At 40.0% G+C, this 24,168-nt stretch overlaps 1 protein-coding gene across 2 annotated transcripts in view; it reads right to left on the bottom strand.

Moving 5' to 3' along the window:
* ofcc1 (orofacial cleft 1 candidate 1) overlaps positions 1–24,168 on the bottom strand; it is a 167,398-nt gene that overhangs the window by 2,235 nt on the left and 140,995 nt on the right. Inside the window, exons 18-20 of one of the 2 annotated variants that reach the window (XM_057824675.1) lie at positions 12,006–12,206; positions 591–729; positions 316–408 (exon numbers count right to left, since the gene is read on the bottom strand). In XM_057824675.1, the coding sequence (XP_057680658.1) occupies positions 359–408; positions 591–729; positions 12,006–12,206 (390 nt within the window). In that variant the 3' untranslated portion in view covers positions 316–358. Of the gene's footprint in view, positions 1–315; positions 409–590; positions 730–11,733; positions 12,207–24,168 lie in introns of those variants that run through there. The other variant, XM_057824677.1, reaches the window with a different exon arrangement.

Below are 24,168 nucleotides of genomic sequence, written 5' to 3' on the forward strand. Positions count from 1 at the left end.
ACACATATTCAATACAAATCAAGCTGGCCGGAATATTATCCTGCTTAATGGGAAGCCGATATGATATTTTATCACGGAATTTGAATGACCAACTTTTACATCCGCGACCATTATGTTGCATTAATTTTGCATAAACAATGTCTTGTAGGCGAACTGGGTTTAGTTTCTGTCTTAAGCATATTATTAACATTGTTACATCTAAGTACTGTTGATGCATCATTGCATTCCACTTGAATTTCCGACTTAATGTGCAGTGTGAGAAGCTACCAAAGTGACAGTTATAAAGGTGACATGACATCAGTTTGGTGTGCAAACCTCTTTGTACCTTTCTTCATTCTCATTGGTTAATGTCTTGTGCTTAACCAGAGTCACACCTGCTTCCTCCTACTGGTTCAACACGTGGGCACCCTGAGGGAATAGAGCTGCTATTAAAACTGTACAAATTTAGTTAAACAAACAGCGGGAAGAAAATGTTTGCACAGGTAAGAGGTTCGCATGTTTGACATGAGTCAGTGGCGTCTCCTCCATTGTATACTTGTCATTGTGTGTTGTCATTTTGTGGAAAAGGCAAATTCTGTTACAACACTCACGTCCAAAAAGCTTGTTTCTCTTCCGTGGCTTCGGCGAGACGCTCGAGTCTTCCTGTTCCGTCCTCCGAGGCCCTGATTGCTGGCCCGCGAAGGTTGTCATCTTGGCTGGGTTCTCTAAGCCCTCCAGGTCACCGATCACCTTCAGGAAACCCAAACATGTCAATAAGTCAGACTTTCTTATGCAACAAATGAAAGGACTTCTGTGACTTGAGATGCTTCAGGATAGCTCGGAGAAAAATGTAGCAGACGCTAACACACTGTAGTAGTAGTATTTTTTTCTCCTGGAGGACATAAAGCAGTTTTGTCATGTACAGTAACGTCTGCTTCGTGTCGTTTTTGTGAATATGCTAGACTTCAGACTTGTTTTTACACAAAACCTATTCTACTCTAGGTGGTGCTGGTTAGTACGGAAGCGTATTGCATTCACATGAAAATTTTTTTTAAATGGGGGCTGTTTTTTGAATTCTTTTTTTTTTTTTTTCAACTCTCCTCTCCGTTTTTCTAATTTTTTTGGATTAATTTTTTTGTCAATCCTCTATTTTTCTCAGTAATTTATTTTTGAGGTCATTTTTTAAATTAATTTTTTCCCCACTTTGTTTTTCTGAGTAATTTATTTTAGGGTTTGTTTTTTTATTATTATTTTTTTCCCCCCAACTTTGTTTTTCAAAATAATTTAACGTCACAAGAGAGGTGCCGAATCTGCCCAAATAGGTCCCGGAACACAGGGAGGCCAAAATCAAAAGGTGCTGGATCCTGTTCCGGCAGGAGCCAGCACAAATTAACCCCTGCTAATTAGTATTTTCGTCCAAAAGACCAAGACAAAAATTAAATGGGCTGTCAAAATCAACACTGGTTAATTGGTTGATACTAAACAATAAAAAAAAAAAGAAGACATCTGGCTCCGTGGCGACCTTTTTGTCAGGGAGTTGCGGCAACAAATTCTAGCCACTTTCACCCCTGATTATTAATTTATATTTCACAAAAATCAAGTCAAACCTACGGAAGCGTATTGCATTCACATGAAAAAAAAAAAAAATGAGGGAATGTTTTTTGAATTAATTTTTTTCTCTCCGTTTTTCTAATTTTTGGGGGGGCTGTTCTTTGAATTAATGTTTTTTTCAACCCTTCATTTTTCTGAGTAATTTATTTTTGAAGTCGTTTTTTGAATTAATTTTTTTCCCAACTTCTTTTTTCTGAGTAATTTATTTTAGGGTTTGTTTTTTTAATTATTTTTTTTCCAACTTTGTTTTTCAAAATAATTTATTTTTGGGGTTGTTTTTTTGAATTGTTTTTTTTCCAACCTTCTTTTTCAAAATAATTCAAATTTTCGGGTTTGATTTTTGAAATATTTTTTTTTCCCAACTGTGTTTTTCAAAAGAATTTGTTTTTGGGTTTGTTTTTTGAATTACTTTTTTTTCCTTGGTAGCCATTAACATAAGCAAACTCAGGAAAAAATATTTATTCGAAAAACGGCCGTTTGAAGGCATCGCGAGAGATGTCTTCCAGTATTGAACTTGCAGGATGCAGTTCGTGCGAGACTTCCAAGTGCTTGAATTTTGAATAATTATGTTTTCCTCGGTGTCCAAGCTCAGGAAAAAAATGAACCCTTGCATCTCAAAATAAGACATTTTAGAGCTATAATTGCAATACCATGAAACCGCTTTATTTTTGCTTATTATACTGTCAAAATCTCATACGGGCACATGCCTACAGTGGTATAGAGCTAATTTCTGCCAAAGTTATAAACAAAACAGGCCCTTTTTTAATTATTAAGCTAAAAAGTATCATCATTGCTTATTACTAACTTATATCGTGCACTTGGAGAAAGCCTTTTGCCAAGCAGATATGGCTGCCAGGGAGGCATTAATCTCCTCATGCAACATACAGCATTGCCAAGGACGTTCTCCTGTGTCGTGTTGCCACACATTCACTATTCACGTACACATCCATGCGCGGCATGCAGAGCTCTCACTTCCTTTATAAATCAGATTCATATTTCTGAGGGCTGAGGATGACCTCATGCCAAATGAAGCGTGGGTCCTCCAGCACCAAAGCAGCAATCAAACATGCGGCAGATTAATTACAAAAAATAGAAGCGGGGGATTGATGTGTTCTGTCAATTACTGCTGCTGATAGGTGTTTTTCAAAAGGTTAACCTCTTCGTATTCTTTACATTTCAAATGAGGTCCATATTAAGACCCAAATGGATCACCCAGTTGAGTGGCAAGCTCGTTCATGACAGATTTCATGGGTTGTCAGTTATGAGTTTTGTCCTACTTGTGCTTCTCACGCCTTCTCATCTATGTTTGGTGTTGTGTATGAGTGAATAAGTATGCTGCATAATTTGCGGGAACTGTTTGGCAAAATAAGAATGATTGCTTAACTGCATTTCCTTGCTGTGCCAGTTGCCGCCACCATTTGATTAAAAATCGCTGGAAGGATTGCAGTGTAATACTTCCTCGTTGTTTTGAATGCAGGGTTTTTAAAGGGATCCTCTATTTTAAAGACAAGTAATTCTTAAAAGATAAATGTTAGTATGAGTTATAATAATTTGATATTAAAACCCGTCTTAATGTTTTTGTTTTAATAAAGTTTGTAAAATTATTTTAAGTGATAGGTCGCCATTCTTGTTACGTCGCAGTGCGTGACGTCACCGGTCCCGTTGCCGAAATTCCAGCATGTCACTCGATAGCTTTCCCAACATGTCGTCAGTTCAACCCTTCCTATTTGAACCAGATCTGAAAAGTGAAGAGCAGGACAGCACTGTCGATCGTTCACAAGACGAGCTTCAGGGAAAAATACGTGCAGCAAATCCCTGATAAGACAAAAGTTGGGCAAAACATCAACTCCGGTTGGGAGCGAAAGTGTATGCTGTCCGGTTTTATTAGCAGATATTCGGGTAAGCGTATTGCGTTTTCTAACTTATCCCAATATAATTATGTAGATTGTTAGCATCCAGAGCTGTCGTGTCCTTTACATACAGTACAGGCCAAAGAGCACACATTGTATAATCCATGTCTTGTACATTGTAACGCGTGGTAGTTAGGATACGTGTATAAGAGTACCAAAAAGGGGAGAAGCTTCCATTTATGCACATTTATTCACAAAAAATATTTCCACCTTGACCACTCTTCACTCGGGAGCTCAGCAGCACGCAAACACGCGTTCCCTGACGAACTCCAACATTGTTGTAAGGTCCACATCAGAGTCACTGTCGTCACTGTAGCGTGCCGTAGTGCTTTAATTATTTAGTATGATTTGGGGAAAACTCCCACAAAGAATAGTCAACAAAAAAGATAGCAATAGTAATCCAAATCCGCGTTTTTTACTCACTCGAAGATCCAGGAATTAGACCGATCCCATGGCAATGTCGCAGCCGCGATCAGGCAGTCAATTCCTCAAAATAGACTGATCCGAAAAGCCGCTGTGGGACCGACGAATCAAAAAAATGGACAGATCGGAAACCAATATTGCAGACGCGGTGGGACCATCGGATCCAGAAAATAGACGGATCCCTAACTTGACTGAGGATCCAGGAAAAATGTTCGGGCGCCAGTTGTAACGCGTGGTGGGTAGAATACGTGCATACAGGAACCAAAAAGGGGGAGAAGCTTCCACTTATGCACATTTATTCACTAAAAATAATAATTCCACCTTGACCACTCACTTCCATTTGACTGGAAATTGCATCCAAAAGCAGCACATCGTGGCATTTTACTTCGCGAGTTTAGGCAGCAATAAGCAATTGTTGAACACACTACACATTTGGAAAGATCCCAATGACGTCATCACTGCGAGCCCGCAAACCATGGCGCCAACTAACGGTCAAAATATGGACTAAATATTATAAAATATTGCCATTGATTTAACATTTTATGTGTTTTTAACAACATATTTTAGTACAAGAGAACAATTGTAGTTTATTAGAGCCTACATGTATTTAAGTTAGAGGATCACTTTAAGCAGGTGTCTGTAAACTTTGTTTGAGCCTTTTTAGATATATCTTTAAATTCTAGTGGTGGAATGTAATGAAGTAAAAGTGCTTTGTTACTGTACATAAGTACATTTTTGTGTATCTGTACTTTAGTTGACTACAAATATGAACTGGTACTTTTTACTTCACGACATTTTACTAGAGGTATCTGTACTTTTTACTCCACTACTTTTCAAATTGTTGCCTGCATTACATATTACTTTTGTTGTCTTTTTTTCTCATTGTGATTTGCTAATTTCGTTTTCATACCTCTGGTTCAATCGATAAGCCGCGTGCAACTATTCTGTAACTGAGCACTAGAGGTAACAACACAAGCAAGATGAGGCAGGAGAACAAGATGTTGACCAATGACAAGCAGGCAACAATAACATTGGGATTGCGCAAAAGGGTTTATTGAACACACAAAAAAAAATGTGATCGCGAAAAGGGAGACACAAATGGGTCCGTGACTGTAGGTCGGGATCAATTATTATTATTTTTTTAATTAAAAACTCAAGGGAAAACCGCGGCGAGAGGCAGACAAACGAAAAAAAAAAACAACAACTAACAATGAAGAGATATACTGTATAAACGGTCAAATGACAGCAAGCCAATATCTCGGCAAGCCGCCTAGGATCGGTTTATAGACACTGCTGATGAGCTGGAATTGGATGGAGGTACGACATTAGGAACTCATCTTACATCTCTGAAACAAAACAATCTGGCATCAGCAGAATGTGACAAAATTACAGTCAGTCTTCATACTAGCTTCGCTTGCTAGCTAGCACAGCTATTCTCCCAGTCCCGGCCTACCGTGTCGATTCAATGTCAATAATATACTGTATGTGTTTCTAATAATATATTTTAGTACAAGAGATCAATTGTGGCTTATTAGAGGCTAAGTCTTTAAGTCCGAGGATCCCTTTAAAATTTTTTTTTTTGCTTTACTTAAGTAAAAAAAAAAAGTGAGTACTTTATCAGCCACTGTTAAATTCAGATCAAAGCGTGATGCATAATGCAACAAAACAAATGTAATACAAAACAGCAAAAGTTGTGCAGTACTAATAAAATGTTCTCCAAAAATGTGGTACTGCCCATATTTCGCTCACGAAACTTGTCTTTACTTGAAGTTGGAGTCATGATTTTCCCTATAAAGCAATCGCAACCCACATGCGTTGTCTGTCTGTGCTGTAAAACCTAAAAGGAAGACGTGACTCGCTTGACCACGGAATTGAAAAACGCAACTCACTTCAGAGAGCTCTGACAATCAGGCAACAATAACATAGGGATTGTGCAAAAGGGTTTATTGAACACACAAAAAATTGAACACACACAAAAAAATGCGATCGCGAAAAGGGAGACACAAATGGATCCGTGACTGTAGGTCAAGATCAATTAAAAAATTTTTTAAAACCCGAGGAAAAACCGCAGAGAGGCAGACAAACGGAAAAAAAAAACTAACAACGAAGGGATATTCACACTGTCAAATGGCAGCAAGCCAGTATCTTGGCAAGCCGCCTAGGATCGGTTTAAAGACACTGCTGATGAGCTGGAATTGGATGGAGGTACGACGTTAGGAACTCATCTTACATCTCTGAAACAAAACAATCTGGCATCAGCAGAATGTGACAAAATCATGCCAGTCGTCATACTAGCTTTACTTGCTAGCTAGCACAGCTATTCTCCCAGTCCAGGCCAACCGTGTCGAGTCAAGGTCAATAATATTTGTGTTTCTAATAACATATTTTAGTTAAAGAGATCAATTGTGGCTTATTAGAGGCTAAGTCTTTTAGTCCGAGGATCCCTTTAAGTAATCTTTTGCACCTGTATCTGAACTTTTACTTAAGTAAAAAAAAGAAAGTGAGTAATTCATCCACCACTGTTAAATTTAGACTAAAGCATGATGCATAATGCAACAAAACAAATGCAGTACAAAACAGCAAAAGGTGTACAGTGTGTATAAACTGCTCTCCAAAAATGTTCACCCATAAAAAGGAGAAAAAGCGCTGCTGGAATGGATAGTGAAAAATGTCTTTTTTTCTCCTTGTTGCTGAAGATCCTGCTCATCAGCATTTTTTTTGTGTGTGTTTAGTTTTTTTTTTTTTTTTTTGGTCGCCATAAATAATTTGCAGGCAGAGGTAATAGTCAAGCTGGCGGAACCTTAGTTGTGCATCTTTAATGGAAGTTTTACAGAAACAGAGCCAGTTTTTACATATGCCGCCGCCTCCCATATGGAGCGAGGAGACAAAAAAACCAGAGCACAGTTGTCCGTCGACACTTAAGCGCTAGCCCGCGAGGGAAAGAACGACACGGGGGGACATAAACCCACTGTGGTTTTAGGAGGGAAGATAATGACTTTGCCTGCATTAATTTCTTCATCAGCCATCTTGTTTCTGCAGACAGAGCTCTTATGAGGCCTTCACCCAAGGTCCGCTGTTATTCAGACGCGTCGTTTCGCCCGTAAAGTGTTGTTGTCAGCAGCGCTTTTTGCGAGCCGGCATCTGTGGAACATCTGTTTTATAGGTAACGCGTGTTTGCAAAGCTACACCTCACTTTACCGTCAATGTCTTTATTTTTTTCGGTGCGCGCGAGCAAAATGACAATGTTTTGTATTGTTGTGATTCCACTCCGCCATTCTACCGGCATGGTCAATATCACAGACACGCGCCTTGGGCCATATGCAGAGGGAGCGCATATGAGTGATCATTAATATTAACTTTCTTTGAGTGGAAGTCAATAAATACCTCATTTTACTACACATTTGCGCCATTCCGTTTGCTGAATATTAATTTTTCAACTCTGCGAGAAAATACTTCAAACAACATACAGTAACCGGTTGAATAATAGCTGTGTAAAGAATACAAATATTGAGTTGTGCACCACCGATTCTCATTTTCTCACATTTTAGCAAACAAGACACACCTGACTTTTGGGTTCCTTCCAAACAGTGTCTAACAATGTCTATAGCTCAGGGCCATTCTTCCGGGACTTTAATTGTTAAGGTGTTCGTTTAGACAAATTTAGGCTGTAAATGCGTGAGCAATATGCAAAGCCGCTGGCCCCGGGAGCTGTGGTCATGTTAGTCTAAGGGAGGAGCTGCTCCTCCGGGGCATTGGCGTCCAGGACACTGCCTGTGAAAACACAGCACTTTAAAGGAAATGAGCCATCCGTCAATATTGCCTCAGTAAATGGAAGCAGCTTTCCTAAGAAGCGCAATTAGCCTTGGTAACTACGGTAGCTGGGATGAGAGTAGAGTCACGTTATTGCATATTAAAATCAGGTTCAATATTTGTATCACTGCCGATCTCGGAGGGCAGGTTTTACCAAAGATTTTACAGATAAATAAAAGTTATTTTCTTAAAAATAGTTTGCAATTGTTGTGCTATGTAGGAAGATAAAATAAAAGAAACCACACGGGGGGCCAAGTGAATGACCTACAGTAAGCTGGGAACACAGTAACAAAGGCTACTATCAGTAACACAATGCGCCGCCAGGGACTCAAATCCTGAACTGCCAGACTTGTCCCCCTGCTGAAGCAAGTACACGTCCAGGCCCGTCTGCACTTCGCTAGAGAGCATTTGGATGATCAAAAAGAGGACTGGGAGAATGTGTTATGGTCAGATGAAACCAAAATAGAACTTTTTGGTAGAAACACAGGTTCTCGTGTTTGGAGGAGAAAGAATACTGAATTGCATCTGAAGAACACCATACCCACTGTGAAGCATGGGGTGGAAACCTCATGCCTTGGAGCTGTTTTTCTGCAAAGGGACCAGGACGACTGATTTGTGTAAAGGAAAGAATGAATGGGGCCATGTATCGAGAGACTTTGAGTGAAAATCTCCTTCCATCAGCAAGGGCATTGAAGGTGAGACGTGGCTGGGTCTTTCAGCATGACAATGATCTCAAACACACAGCCAGGGCAACAAAGGAGTGGCTTCGTAAGAAGCATTTCAAGGTCCTGGAGTGGCCTAGCCAGTCTCCAGATCTCAACCCAATAGAAAATCTGTGGAGGGAGTTGAAAGTTCATGTTGCCCAACGACAGCCCCAAAACATCACTGCTCTAGAGATTATCTGCATGGAGGAATGGGCCAAAATACCAGCAACAGTGTGTGAAAAGCTTGTGAAGAGTTACAGAAAATGTTTGGCCTCCGTTATTGCCAACAAAGGGTACATAACAAAGTATTGAGATGAACTTTTGGTATTGACCAAATACTTATTTTCCACCATGATTTGCAAATAAATTATTTAAAAATCAGACAATGTGATTTCCTGTTTTTTTTTTTTTTTTCCCCTGTCTCTCATGGTTGAGGTTCACCCATGTTGACAATTACAGGCCTCTCTAATATTTTCACGTGGGAGAACTTTAGTGGTTTAGTGGTTAATTAGTGGTTGACTAAATACTTATTTGCCCCACTGTATACATAGTATTCAAAGTAAAGAAACATAAATTAATTAATTAAAATATAACATATACACTGCTGGCCAAAAGTATTGGCACCCCTGCAATTGTCAAATAATTCTCAGTTTCTCCCAGAAAATTACAGTGTATCACAAAAGTGAGTACACCCCTTGCATTTCTGCAGATATTTAAGTATATCTTTTCATGGGACAACGCTGACAAAATGACACTTTGACACAATGAAAAGTAATCTGTGTGCAGTGTGAGTTCATTTATTTTCCCCTCAAAATAACTCAAAATATAGCCATTAATATCTAAAGCCCTGGCAACAAAAGTGAGTTCACCCCATAGAAACTACGTACATCCCTAAGTGTCCAAATTGAGTACTGCTTGTCATTTTCCCTCCAAAATGTCATGTAACTTGTTGCAGAAGTGCTGTCAGCATTGCTGCAGAGATTGAAGAGGTGGGGGGGTCAACCTGTTACTGCTCAGACCATACGCCACACTCCACATCAAATTGGTGTGCATGGCTGTCACCCCAGGAGGAAGCCTCTTCTGAAAACGGTACACAAGAAAGTCCACCAACAGTTTGCTGAAGACATGTCAACAAAGCATACGGATTACTGGAACCATGTCCTATGGTCTGATGAGACAGGCGGGCTTTCTTGTTTAGGTCTACAGTTTTCAGAGTTGCTTAAGTGGCCAACTCGGGGCAAACGGACGCACTTACACAAGGCTTATGTGTGTGCGTCATGCGGGTGCGTTCTATCAATCCATATAAACTTTGAATGTAAGACTAAACAGGGATTATTAATGTCTGTTATTGGTGTCCTCTTTTTGAAAATCAAAATATCATAACCCTGGAATGACGTACAGCCAGCATGTGTACCGTATTTTTCGGACTACAAGTCACAGTTTTTTTTCATAGTTTGGCTGGGGGTGCGACTTATACTCTAGAGCGAATTATGTGTCAAATTATTAACACATTATTATTATTAGGGCTGTCAAAATTATCGCGTTAACGGGCAGTAATTAATTTTTTTCAATTAATCACGTTTAAATATTTAACGCAATTAACGCACATGCCCCGCTCAAACCGATTAAGATGACAGCAGAGTTTAATGTCCGCTTGTTACTTGTTTTTTGGTGTTTGGCGCACTCTGCTGGCACTTAGGTCCAACTGATTTTATGGCTTTCAGCACTATGAGTGAGAATGGTGTAATTATTGACATCAACAATGGCGAGCTATTAGTTTATTTTTTAATTGAAAATTTTACAAATTTTAATAAAACGAAAACATTAAGAGGGGTTTTAATATAAAATTTCTATAACTTGTACTGACATTTATCTTTTAAGAACTACAAGTCTTTCTATCCATGGATTGCTTTAAGAGAATGTTAATAATGTTAATGCCATTTTGTTGATATATTGTTATAATAAACTAATACAGTACTTACTGTATGTACCGTAAGTTGAATGTATATATCCGTCTTGTCTTATCTTTCCATTCCAACAATAATTTAAAGAAAAATATGGCATATTTTACAGATGGTTTGAACTGCGATTAATAACGATTAATTTATTTTTAAGCTGTAATTAACTCGATTAAAAATTTTAATTGTTTGACAGCCCTAATTATTATATCATTTCACATGATATTTTGGTGTTTTGGAGTGACACTGATGGTTTGGTAAACTTGTTAGCATGTTCTTTATTCTATAGTTATCTGAATAACTCTTAATAGCTTTGTTACGTTAACATACCGGCCACGTTAGCATTTTGTTGTTCATGCATCATGTAACATTATCATACTGTACACTTATTCAGCATGTGTTCTCTATTGTATTTTTATTTTAAATTGCCTTTCAAGATGACATATGTGTTCTATGTGTTGGATTTTATCAAGTAAATTTCCCCCCAAAAAATGCGACTTATACTCCAGTGTGACGTATGTGTTTTTTTTTTCCTCTTCACTGCACATTTTTAGGCAGGTGCGACTTATACTCAGGTGCGACTTATCGTCCGAAAAATAAGGTAGTCATTTTTTAAAATGCCTCTGCGCATGCGGGTCACTTTGCTAATCGTGTGTCGGACTGTGAATTAATGCTGAACGGGCACACCAAAAAAAAAAAAAAAAAAAGACAAAAAAAATCAGAATTGTGCATTAAGCCTGCAATATGAACCTATGCTAAATGACATGGTTGTCATGCATAGCGTGCTTAGCGACTGTAGTGGTTTTTATTGGTCAATATCTTGTTCACCTGCCTAATGTTGCTTGTACTCGTGTTGCTGCCTCTAGTGCTCAGTTACGGTATAGTTGCACGGGGCTTATCGATTGCGCCAAAACAATTCACAATGAGAAAAATAATAAAATTTAATGTAAAATGTAGTGAAGTAAAAAGTACCGCTTCATATTTGTACTCCAGTACATTTTTATTTATTTGTACTTAAGTAGAGTAACGAAGTACTTCGTTACATTTCACCACTGTTGATTTGCAACTGAAAGCACGAAACACGACTAATGTAAGCCTTGTCAAATCCTTGTCAAAAGTTGGATGAAAAGAGTTGGCAATGCAATTGCTCAACTGCTTGTCTGTGTCGATTGAACTGTTTTCAAGCCATAGTCCTGACACAATGTTGTCAGACACTTGTTATTTGGTAAGCAGTGACTCCGACAGATCTTTTGAATGAAGTTATGATTTGTTTCTGGGGGCAAATCCTTGCTCTTCTATTTGAGAAGGAAACACCATTTTACATTTGTTTTTGCCCAAGGAAAACCTTTTGATTCTAGTTCTTCGAGTTAGCAGTGATGCTTTTCACCCTCCTGCACCACACAGCTGTACTGTTGTCTGCGGATTGGACTTGATAATCGCTCAACTCTCTCCCTCCCACAGACAGAAAGGCAGCCTCTGTCTCCACCTTTATCTTCCATCTTAGGTACACTGACCCAGTATGATTTGCAACAAATATTGCTGTTACTTTCTGAAAACAGTGCATTCTTATCCTTACAGCGTTTGATGATGCAGCAGTGTAAATGCCGTACCTCGATGATGGCCCCATCTGGTTGTCGAAGGAAATGTCTGTATCTTTGCTTGAGCCCGCTTATATAGAGTGTGTAGATGGCCACGTGGGTGCTAGTCTCTCCCTTTGGTAGGGGAGAGGGTTCCCTAAGTGGGTCATCTATGGGGGCCGTGGAACCGGCCAATGGGTTCTCTGCTGTCCAGATATAGTCATACACTGCCACCTAGTCACACATGCAATAAGAAAGGGATATATTAGATAAATACCTCACATTCCATCTGTAGATTATGACATTATATATAACACTGATGGGATAAAACATCTTTGTAAAAAAATAAAAAAAAAAGTCCTTTAAAAAGTGCCAATTTTAAGCAGAGTATCAGTCATTATGATTGGACAGTTATGCTACAACTTTTGTGAATTGTGCAGTGGTCAGTGACTTAATTTGATGATGATGATGAAATGATATATATATTTTTTATTTTTATTTAAGAACATTTAATGCTGTTTAAAATAGCTGTGAACTACTATAGCAAGGGACTTTAAATGATAGCAGACCATATTTTGGATACAAATGCATCCCCAAAAAGTGACACTTTGTGAAGGTTGAAAGGCTTTAATAACTAAAAGCTACAATTTCTGGAGAAATTACGATGGAGCCATGTTGTGGTAGATACAGATCTATCAGGTCACTTCCTGTTGATTTGGGGACATTTCGGGGACACGTCCTGTTGATATCGGGTCACTCCCTATTAATTTGGGGACATTTCAGGGACAAGTCCTGTTGCATGGCTGTCAATGACATCGACTTGCTTGGACGCCAGTTGAATGTCAATGAGCTATAATGGTAAGTTTTGGGTCAAAAATCACAACCACACATGTTTTTCTGCCTTTGAAAAGGAATTTTGAAATTTAGACGTACATGGCCGTCAATGGTATAGACGTGCATAGCTGTAAATGGCATCAACTTACTTGGGCGCCAGTTGAATGCCAATGAGCTATAATGGTAAGTTTTTGGTCAAAAATCACAACCACACATGTTTTTCTGCCATTTAAAATGAATGGGAAATTTAGACGTACATGGCCGTCAATGGCATGGACGTGCATGGCTGTCAAAGGCATCGACTTACTTGGGCGCCAGTAGAATTTAAATTGGCTATAATGGTAATTTTTTGGTAAAAAGTCATAACCACACGTTTTTCTGCCATTGAAAATGAATGGGAAAATTGGACGTACATGGCTGTCAATGGCATGGAAGTGCATGGCTGTCTGGAATTGTCTTACATGGGCGCCAGTTTAATGTCAATGGGCTGTCATGGCAAATGGTCAAAAATCCCAAGGACCTATGTTTTCTTGGCAATGAAAATGAATGGAAATTTGGACGTACATGGCTGTCAATGGAATCCCATTAGAAATGAAAGGGACAGTTTTTGGCTGTCTTGGCAAATGGTCAAAAATCACAAGGACCTGTTTTCTTGCCATTGAAAATAAATGGGAAATCTGGACGTACACGGCTGTCAATGGCATTCCATTAGAAAGGAATGAGAATGGGAACATTTTGGGTGAATTTTGGGGGAACTGTAAGTTTTTCAAATTCTGTGTACAACTTATCATCCTGGAATTTCAGCTGTGTAAATTATGCGATTATAGGAAATTATAGGACTTGATACATTTTGGGGAAAAAAAAAATATATATATATACATATAGCCTTGCATTTAGCCTTGCAAAGCCCCATCTCATGAAATTACATCCTAATTATTCATCCTTTTTTCCAGCAGCTTTGGCTCCGCCCACTGAAACATCTCAAAATGTTGTCACACCCAGAATGAGCCAAGATTTTTGCTAGCATGCTATCCATAGGCTTTCTATTCTCTTATTGCCGTATGACAATTCTGTCAACATGTGCTTTTTTTTCTGAGAAAAAAAAGTGGGCGTTCCCTGATGCATTGTTTTGGTTGGAATAACTACGAAATGGTAAAAAAATTGTTTACATGTAAAATTACATTAAAGCAGTCATTTCCATTTTTTCACAAGCGCATCATTTCAAAGCGCTCACGAGTTGATGCTAATTGTTACTAGTACATGAATCCTATGGGAGTCAGTCAGTGGCAGGTTGCATATGTGACCATGCATATATATATGCATAACACGAACGGCAGGCCTGTTTACTGTCTCTGTGTATATTTGGGGCTTATACACCTGTAATGCTCTGCCCTTCTCTATTAGGGTGAGACACAGGCAGCAAGCAGAGCGTGTAACATGTTATATAGGTCATGTAACTCGAAGTCATCCATGTGTGAAGATCATGGAAGCTCCCTCTGAAAGTGTGCGCTGGTAAAGGCTCCAGTGTGTCCTGGGTGCACAATTTTGGTGGATTTTACACACGATGTCAGCAGTTAAGAGAAGGTAAAACCATTCAGGCACGTGTAGGCCTACTCCTTCTGCATCACCTCTCAGATGAGTCCTATGCAAAATACAGTGGTATAAAAAAAGTATCTGAACCTTTTGGTATTTCTCACAATTCTGTATAAAATCACCATCAAATGTGATCTGATCTTTGTCAAAATCACACAGATGAAAAAATAGTGTCTGCTTTAACTAAAACAACCTAAACATTATATTTTAATGAGGATAGTATTCAAACAATGACAGAAGGGGGGAAAAATACGTAAGTGAACCATCACATTTAATTTTTTGTGCCCCCCCTTTGGCAGCAATACCTTCAACCAGACGCTTCCTGTAGCTGCAGATCAGTCTGGCACATCGATCAGGACTAATCTTGGCCCATTCTTCTCTACAAAACTTCTGTAGTTTAGTCAAATTCCTGGGATATCTGGCATTAATCGCTGTCTTTAGGCCATGCCACAGTATCTCAACGCGGTTGAAGTCTGGACTTTGGCTTGGCTACTCCAGAACGTGTATTTTGTTCTTCTGAAACCATTCTGAAGTATATTTACTTCTTTGTTTTGGATCATTGTCTTGTTGCAGCATCCGTCCTCTTTTTAGCTTCAACTGTCTGACAAATGGCCTCAGGTTTTCCTGCAAAACATCCTAATATACCTTGGAATTCATTCTTCTATTAATGATTGCAAGTTGTCCATGCCCTGAGGTAGCAAAACAGCCCCAAATCATGATGCTGTCTCCACCATGCTTCACGGTGGGGATGAGGTGTGGATCTTGGTGAGCTTTTCCATTTTTCCTCCACACAAGACGTTGTGTGTCACTTAACGACAATTCAACTTTGGTTTCATCAGTCCACAAAATATTTTGCCACAATCTCTGTGGAGTGTCCAACTGCCTTTTTGCGAACATTAAACGAGCAAAAAAGGGTTGTTTTTTTAGACAGCAGTGGTTTCCTCTGTGGAGTTCTCCCATGAACACCATTCTGTCCATAGTTTTACATATGGTTGATATGTGCACAGAGATATTGGACTGTGCCAGTGATTTCCGTAAGTCTTTAGCAGACACTCTAGGGTTATTTTTTACCACTCTGAGTATTCTGCGTTGAACTCTTGGCGTTGTCTTTGGTGGAAGGCCACTCCTTGGGAGAGAAGCAACAGTGCCAAACTCTCTTCATTTGTAAACAACGTCCCTGACTGTTGATTGATGAACATCCAGACTTTTAGAGATGGTTTTGTATCCTTTCCCAGCTTTATGCAAATCAACAATCCTTGATCGCAGGACTTCAGACAGTTCTTTTCACCGAGCCATGATGCACATCAGACAATGCTTCTCATCAAGACAATTCTTTCCAGGTGTGTGTTTTATAGTGGGCAGGGCAGTTTTAAACCACTCCTCAGTGATTGGGCACACACCTGACTTAAAATGTTTGGTAAAATTTAGTTTAACTGCTCTTTAAGTCTCCTTAGGCAGAGGGTTCACGTACTTATTTTCACCCCATCTGTCATTGTTTGCATGCTGTCTCATTAAAATACGAAAACCTATAATTGTTTGGGTGGTTTTAGTTAAAGCAAGCACTGTTTTTACATCTGTGTGAGTTTGACAAAGATCAGATCACATTTGATGGTTATTTTATCCATAAATGTGTGAAATTCGAAAAGGTTCAGATACTTTTTCATACCACTGTAGTTGCTTTAAAGACTATACACGCTGGCGTGATCGTAGGACCTCTGATTGCAAACTTTTGTGCGGTCATGTCACTGATGTTACGTCTGATCGATATTATAGAATCATGTGATTATTGTTGTGACGTCTCATTGGTCAAACTGCTAGAGCCACTGTGCTAGCCAAAATAAATAAAACCTAATTTGTAGAATAAAGAAGGAAAAATGTAAGGATGCTCGTGTAGCCAAAGTCAATCAAAAAGTTACTCAAGTAAATGCAACAGAGTGAATGTAACACGCCAAGTTTAAGTGTCAAACTGGGTCAAACTCAACAAGCGGTTCAGCACCTCTAAACACTTAGCCAAATACAACTCAAGGCACATGAGCGTATTTTACTGTGTGCATGTGGATCCAGCATGTGCCTTGTCAGCCATCCATCTAGTTTGTAAATATTTATCTAAATTTGATGTTATTATCATCACCAAGAACATTAGATTATGGTGTATTTACACTTAACTTGTACTTTGTCGTACACAGACTTCTTGGTACATAAGTCACGTCAGTCCCTGTCATAAATTCATCCTTATTAATTTTTGAAATGAGTATACTTAACGTTTCAACAGCATAAATTCAGGTCGTCTTTCACACTAATTATTCAATGGTATTGTTTAAGTTTAAACATGTGACTTTGCTCTCATCTCATATTGGCCTCGGAAATTTGAATAGTAAATGTTTGATATGCAGAGAAATGAGTGAAAAGTCCAAATAAATATGAAGCAAACTTGGCCTTTTTTTGATAGTCCTGTTTTACATTAGCTCATTCGCTACCAAAGACATATAAACAATTTAGCTTATGATATTTAACTGCTTATAAGTTAAGAATGAAAGGAATAGAAAGACTTTTTCATGACAAATTAAATTGTACAAAAACAGCAAAAGACCTTCCAGCCCACCACTCACAATCACATTTTAAGACATACAGTAAATAATTGTTTTTGGCAGCTCTTTTAATTTTTGTATTAAGCCCCTTTCACACATATATCCCAAAAATTCCCATGTACGGTGACGCGGGATTTAGTCGCGTCATTGCTTTCACGAATGGAGAGATATCCTGGGGATGACGGGCTGCTGGCGTGAGCTTATAACCCGGGGATTACGTCATTTTTGGTCGGCATCGGCTGTGACATTCTGTTGGTCAGACTGTGTTTTGTTCCCAGTTGTGGGAGCGTTCTTGACGTCGTAACTGCAGCCAATTCAAGCTCATTAAGACTGTATTTAAGCCCAGGCGATCCAAAAGAAGTGCCGAGATAGTAACTCTCTGGGCGCCGTTCAACACCTAGTACTTCGTGTATTTGCTAGCTTGTTCGTCTGCCGCCCTTGTTTTGAAATAACCTACATTGTGCTGGTATTTGAGTGTATTGTTTTGTTGTCTTATCAGCTCTCTGCCTACCGCTTAGGTTAATACTATTGATCCCCATCGACCTACTGCCACGGACCCATTGTGTTATTCCCCCTTTTCCGCGATCGCGTGTATTTTTGTTTGTATTTAATAAACACTTGAACACATCCCTCCGTTGTTTTCTGCTTTGAGGTACAATCTTGTTTCCGCAGATGCGGACGTGAACATCGGCAAAAAAATAAACCATAGAAAAGTATTTGGTCAATATCAAAAGTTCATCTCAATACTTTGTTATGTACCCTTTGTTGGCAATAACGGAGGCCAAACGTTTTCTGTAACTCTTCACAAGTTTTTCACACACTGTTGCTGGTATTTTGGCCCATTCCTACATGCAGATCTCCTGTAGAGCAATGATGTTTTGGGGCTGTCGTTGGGCAACACGGACATTCAACTCCCTCCACAGATTTTCTATGGAGTTGAGATCTGGAGATTGGCTAAGCCACTCCAGGACCTTGAAATGCTTCTTACGAAGCCACTCCTTTGTTGCCCTGGCTATGTGTTTGGGATCATTGTCATGCTGAAAGACCCAGCCACGTCTCATCTTCAATGCCCTTGCTGATGGAAGGAGATTTTCACTCAAAATCTCTCGATACATGGCCTCATTCATTCTTTCCTTTACACAGATCAGTCATCCTGGTCAGCTTTGCAGAAAAACAGCCCCAAAGCATGATGTTTCCACTTTCATGCTTCACAGTGGGTATGGTGTTCTTGAGATGCAATTCAGTATTCTTTTCTCCTCCAAACACGAGAACCTGTGTTTCTATCAAAAAGTTCCTATTTTGGTTTCATCTGACGATAACACATTTTCCCAGTCCTCCTCTGGATCATCCAAATGGTCTTTAGCAAACCGCAGACGGGCCTGGACGTGTACTGGCTTCAGCAGGGGGACACGTCTGGCAGTGCAGGATTTGAGTCCTTGGCGGCGCATTGTGTTACTGATAGCATAGCCTTTGTTACTGTGGTCCCAGCTCTCTGTAGGTCATTCACTAGGTCCCCCCATGTGCTTCTGGGATTTTTGCTCATCGTTCTTGTTATCATTTTGAAGCCACTTGGTCAGATCTTGCATGGAGCCCCAAATCAAGGGAGATTATCAGTTGTCTTGTAGGTCTTCCATTTTGTAATAAATGCTCCCACAGTTGATTTCTTTACACCAAGCGTTTTACCTATTGCAGATTCTGTCTTCCCAGCCTGGTGCATGTCCACAATTTTGTCTCTGGTGTCCTTCGACAGCTTTTTGGTCTTGGCCATAGTGGAGTTTGGAGTGTGACTGACTGAGGTTGTGGACAGGTGTCTTTTATACCTATAACAAGTAGAGCCTCGTTAGACCTCGTTTGAAGAAGATAGACCTCTTTGACAGCCAGAAATCTTGCTTGTTTGTAGGTGACCAAATACTTATTTCCTACTCTAATTTGGAAATAAATTCTATAAAAATCTAACTATATGATTTTCTGTTTTTTCCCCCCCCACATTCTGTCTCTCATGTTTGAGGTTTACCCATGTTGACGAATACAGGACTCTCTAATCTTTTCAAGTAGGAGAACTTGCACAATTGGTGGTCGACTAAATACTTATTTGCCCCACTGTATATGTATGGGATTTCTGTTTACAGGTAATTGAATGAAACTGATTGACGGGGAAAAGGGAAAACACTGCTTGTGTCTCTATTGAAGTACCTTTGAATGTATTTAGATTAGCTCTGCTATAATTTGTTGAATAAAAAATCACATTCACCCACAGAAATACTGGCTTAGCATCTTTGTAAAGCATTTTCCAGCTGCGCCATCCACACTTCTCGTGCCCCTGTTGTCCCCCTTGTCCATTCTCCATTTGCCGTAATGTCTGAAAATCTTAAAATTTATGTCACTGCTGGAAAACATGGTTTGACATTTATAGTACTCAGGCAAAATACATAAGGTCTGTCTTTCGTGATGCCAGTCAAGGGACTGATGCGGACTCAATCAGATTTCTAAATACAGACCCCGACAATAAATCTCAGCTTGATTGGCTTTGAATTGGGTTAGCTCACTTGAATGCTATCTGCTTAAACCACAGCTGGGTTGTCTGCTCCATGCAGGCATTGCACCTAAATCAGTCACTTAGTGCTATCAAATGGAACAATGGCGGAGTGGAAAGAGCACTCAAACTCTTGTTAGAAAGCAAGAAACCAGGCTAGCACCGTGATGGAACAAAACCAGACCAGAACAGTGGAAGAGTGGAGCCGCTAATGCTCTTTCCATTTTTTTGTCTAAGTCATGAGCCATGGTGCATTGCATGAAATGGCATCACCCGACACACAAATACCTTTTCAACCTTTGTCAATTTGATTTCACGTGCTAATTAGGATAGGACCGTAGCATGGCAAACAGGAGAAAAAAACATGCTTGGCAGAATCATGAACAACACAAGGAGACATTCGAGCAGGTGTCTTTGGAGACTTCCAACAATGTGCGTTTTAGCCACAAAGCTTCCTTCTCGCCTACTGTAATTTTCCGACTATAAGCCGTTACTTTTTTCCCTCATTTTGAATCCGGCAGCTTATTTGTTGACTTATTTGGGTTAATAGGTAACACTATATTTGACAGCAGCGTCATAAGACTGTTATAAGACCGTCATAATTATGACATGACACTATTATGAATATTACTGAATACCTACGACAGATGTCATTAAGTGTCATCTGGCAAATTATGTCACTAACTCCATTTATGTCCAGCTCGGTTCTTTTACATCCATTCAAAAGTGAGATCTTTTGCCGGATGACACAAAATGACATCTGTCATAAGCATTCATTAATGCTCATGGCAGTGTGATTTCATAATTATGATTGTCTTATGGCGCCACTGTCAAGTAAAGTGTTTCCAAATAACATATCTAGCAATTAATGAAACAACTAGAACAGTAACTGAATAAATATTTACAGTGTATCACAAAAGTGAGTACACCACTCGCATTTCTGCAGCTATTTAAGTATATGTTTTCATGGGACAAAACTTACAAAATGACACTTGGACATAATGAAAAGTAGTCTGTGTGCAGCTTATATAATACAGTTCATTTGTTTTCCCCTCAAAATAACTCAAAATTTAGCCATTAATATCTAAAGCCCTGGCAACAAAAGTGAGTACACTCCATAGAAACTGCGTACATCCCTAAATGTCAAAATTGAGTACTGCTTGTCATTTTCCCTCCAAAATGTCATGTGACTTATTACAGGAGTGCTGTCAGCATTGCTGCAGAGATTGAAGAGGTGGGGGGTCAGCCTGTTAGTGCTCAGACCATACGCCACACTCTACATCAAATTGGTGTGCATGGCTGTCACCCCAGGAGAAAGCCTCTTCTGAAGACGGTACACAAGAAAGCCCACAAACAGTTCTCTGAAGACATGTCAACAAAGCACATGGATTACTGGAACCATGTCCTATGGTCTGATAAGACGGGCGGGCTGTCTTGTGTACCATCTTTAGAAGAGGCTTCCTCCTAGGGTGACAGCCATGCACACCAATTTAATGTAGAGTGCGGCGTATGGTCTGAGCACTAACAGGCTGACCCCCTACCTCTTCAATCTCTACAGCAATGCTGACAGCACTCCTGTAATCAGTCACATGACATTTTGGAGGGAAAATGACAAGCAGTACTCAATTTGGACATTTAGGGATGTACGTAGTTTCTAAGGGGTGTACTCACTTTAATTGCCAGGGGTTTGGATATTAATGGCTATATTTTGAGTTATTTTGAGGGGAAAATAAATGAACTCTATTATATATGCTGCACACAGACTACTTTTCATTGTGTCAAAGTGCCATTTTGTCAGTGTTGTCCCATGAAAAGATATACTTAAATATCTGCTGAAATGCGAGTAGTGTATTCACTTTTGTGATACACTGCAGTACAGAACATGATTTTGATTGTTATTTACAGCTGTAGCTCCGCAATGCACGCTAGGAGGCATGTTGGATGACAACAGTGTTGTCATCAGGTGGCAGCAGAGGTTGACTGTCTCCCCCAAGGGAGCAGTGATGGCTAAATGAAGCTTCTTGAAGCAATGAAGCTTTGCAGCCAATTGGTTCAAATGGTGTATCATTTGGTCTTATGACAGTATTATGATGCTGCAGTCAAATGAAGTGTTACTGGTTGATATATTTTGGTGTAAATTTACCATAATACAATGAGGACAACTGCGGCTTATAGTCCAGTGCGTCTTATGTATGAACAAATGCTGTTTTTGTGTCAAATTTAGTGGGTGGCGGCCTATCGTCAGGTGCGCCTTATAGTCTGAAAATTACGGTTCCAATCCAAAATTTCAATAATTTATTGGAAAATCGACACGTACCAATTCATGAATTCATCTGCTTATCGTCACGAGGGTTGCGATGAGTGCCAGAGCCTATTTCAGCTACCTATGTGTAGGAGGCGGGGTACGCCCTTTACTGGGTTGCCAGCCACCAAATAATTGATTAATTGATTTAAACGTTGACTTTTGTTTTGTGATGCAAGCTTTTATTTTGGCGCAGAAAGAGTAAAGCAGGTAGTACTTCTGTACGCGAGTAAGAGTCCATTAACACACGAAGAAGAACGTATTTGCACACACAAAGAAGAGCGCATTTGCTCCCACGAAGAAGTCATGCAGCTGAGTCAGAGAGCGAAAGAGGGGAAAGATTGCAGTTTAGCTCGCTGTCTAGCTAGGACGTAGCGCCAATTTCTTGGTGAGGACAGTACAATGAGGTATAATACACGTTTTTGGAAAATTGTTTTGAGATTCAGGGGGTATTTAGGGCTATTTAAAGGGTTAATTCCGACTTACGAGGACATTTGGTTACGTCGCCAGCGTGGGAATGGGACACTAATAACATTTAGGGGTCATGGACAGGGTTCATACACTGCGTACTGTACATTTTCACTAGCATGTTCCCTCTTGGAAGGAAGACCTACTCCTGGCACACTGACCATGATACCTTTTGGTTTGTACTTCTGTCCCACTTGGCTTTAATTTACAGTGAGAGCAATAATTAGAGTCTCACTTTTGCAATGAGTGGAGTGAAAATGTAAACAATGCCTCCCTGAGGGCGGGTGCTTCATCACTTTGACAGGTGCATTTGAATTTGCCTGTGTGGGCGACAGCCTTGGTTATTTATGTATCGGTCGTGTATAGAAGGCGAGGCTGATGATGGGACCGTCATATTGTGATGGAGGCCAATGTTTTGGCGGTCTGGGAAGTTGGAGCCGTTGCTTCGGAAATGGGTAGACTGGTGAAATGTTTCGAAAGTCGTGGCAAAGACAGGCGGCCTGATGACGACATACAATCCCAGAGCAACGAGGAAAACAATAAACAGCTGTGGAAAACATATTTAGAGCGAAAGAACAAGATCCTGGATACAAGCGACCGACAGGAGGTTTGTGGGGGAGTGAGCGGGGTACTGAGCCCCGTGGTGAGGACTGTTCGTTCTCTGTACGTCCGGTGTCAGAGTTTGGTCCACATTGCCGGTAGTAAGTTGAAATCATTCCAAATGAGGGTTGGACCCCACCAAGGTTGCCCTTTGTCACCGATTCTTTTAACTTTTATGGATAAAATTTCTAGGCGCAGCCGAAGCGTTAAGGGGGTCCAGTTTGGTGGCTTCAGCATGGCATTTCTGCTTTTCGCAGATGATGTGGTACTGTTGGCTTCATTGAGCCGCGATCTCCAACTGTCACTGGAGCGGTTCGCAGCCAAGTGTGAAGGGGTTGGGATGAGGATCAGCACCTCCAAATCTGAGACCGTGGTCCTCAGTTGGAAAAGGGTGACGTGCCCTCTCCGTGTCGGGGATGAGATCATTTCCCAAGTGGGGGAGTTCAAGTATCTTAGGGTCTTGTTCACAAGTGAGGGTAGGAGGGAGTGGGAGATCAACAGGCGGATCGGTACAGCGTCTGCAATGATGTGGAGTCTGTACAGGTCTGTTGTGGTAAAGAAGGAGCTGAGCCAAAAAGCGAACCTCTCGATTTACTAGTCGATCTACGTTCCTACCCTGACCAATGGTCTCGACTGTGGGTCGCGACCGAAAGAACAAAGGAAGAAAAGGCTTCCTCCTGGGGTGACTGCCATGCACACCAATTTGATGTACAGTGTGGCGTACGGTCTGAGCACAAACAGGCTGACCCCCCCACCTCTTCAATCTCTGCAGCGATGCTGACAGCACTCCTGTAACGAGTCACATGACATTTTGGAGGGAAAATGAGAAGCAGTACTCAATTTGGACATTTAGGGATGTACGTAGTTTCTAAGGGGTGTACTCACCTTTGTTGCCAGTGGTTTAGATATTAATGGCTATATTTTGAGTTATTGTAAGGGGAAAATAAATGAACTTTATTATTATAACCTGCACACAGACTACTTTTCATTGTGTCAAAGTGTCATTTTGTCAATGTTGTCCCATGAAAAGATAAACGGTACTTACATATCTGCAGAAATACGAGGGGTGTACTAATTTTTGTGATACACTGTAATTGCAATCATTTTCTGGGAGAAATTGTGCATTGTTGACAGAATTGTAGGGGTGCCAATACTTTTGGTCAGCAGTGTATATGTTATTTTTCAATTTATTCATTTATGATACTTTACTTTGAATATTATATATATGTACAGTGAGGAGCAGAAGTATTTTTACTCCTTGTGATTTTGCAAGCTCAA

This window comes from Corythoichthys intestinalis, chromosome 20 (genome assembly GCF_030265065.1).
Source record: "Corythoichthys intestinalis isolate RoL2023-P3 chromosome 20, ASM3026506v1, whole genome shotgun sequence".
Lineage (NCBI taxonomy): Eukaryota > Metazoa > Chordata > Actinopteri > Syngnathiformes > Syngnathidae > Corythoichthys > Corythoichthys intestinalis.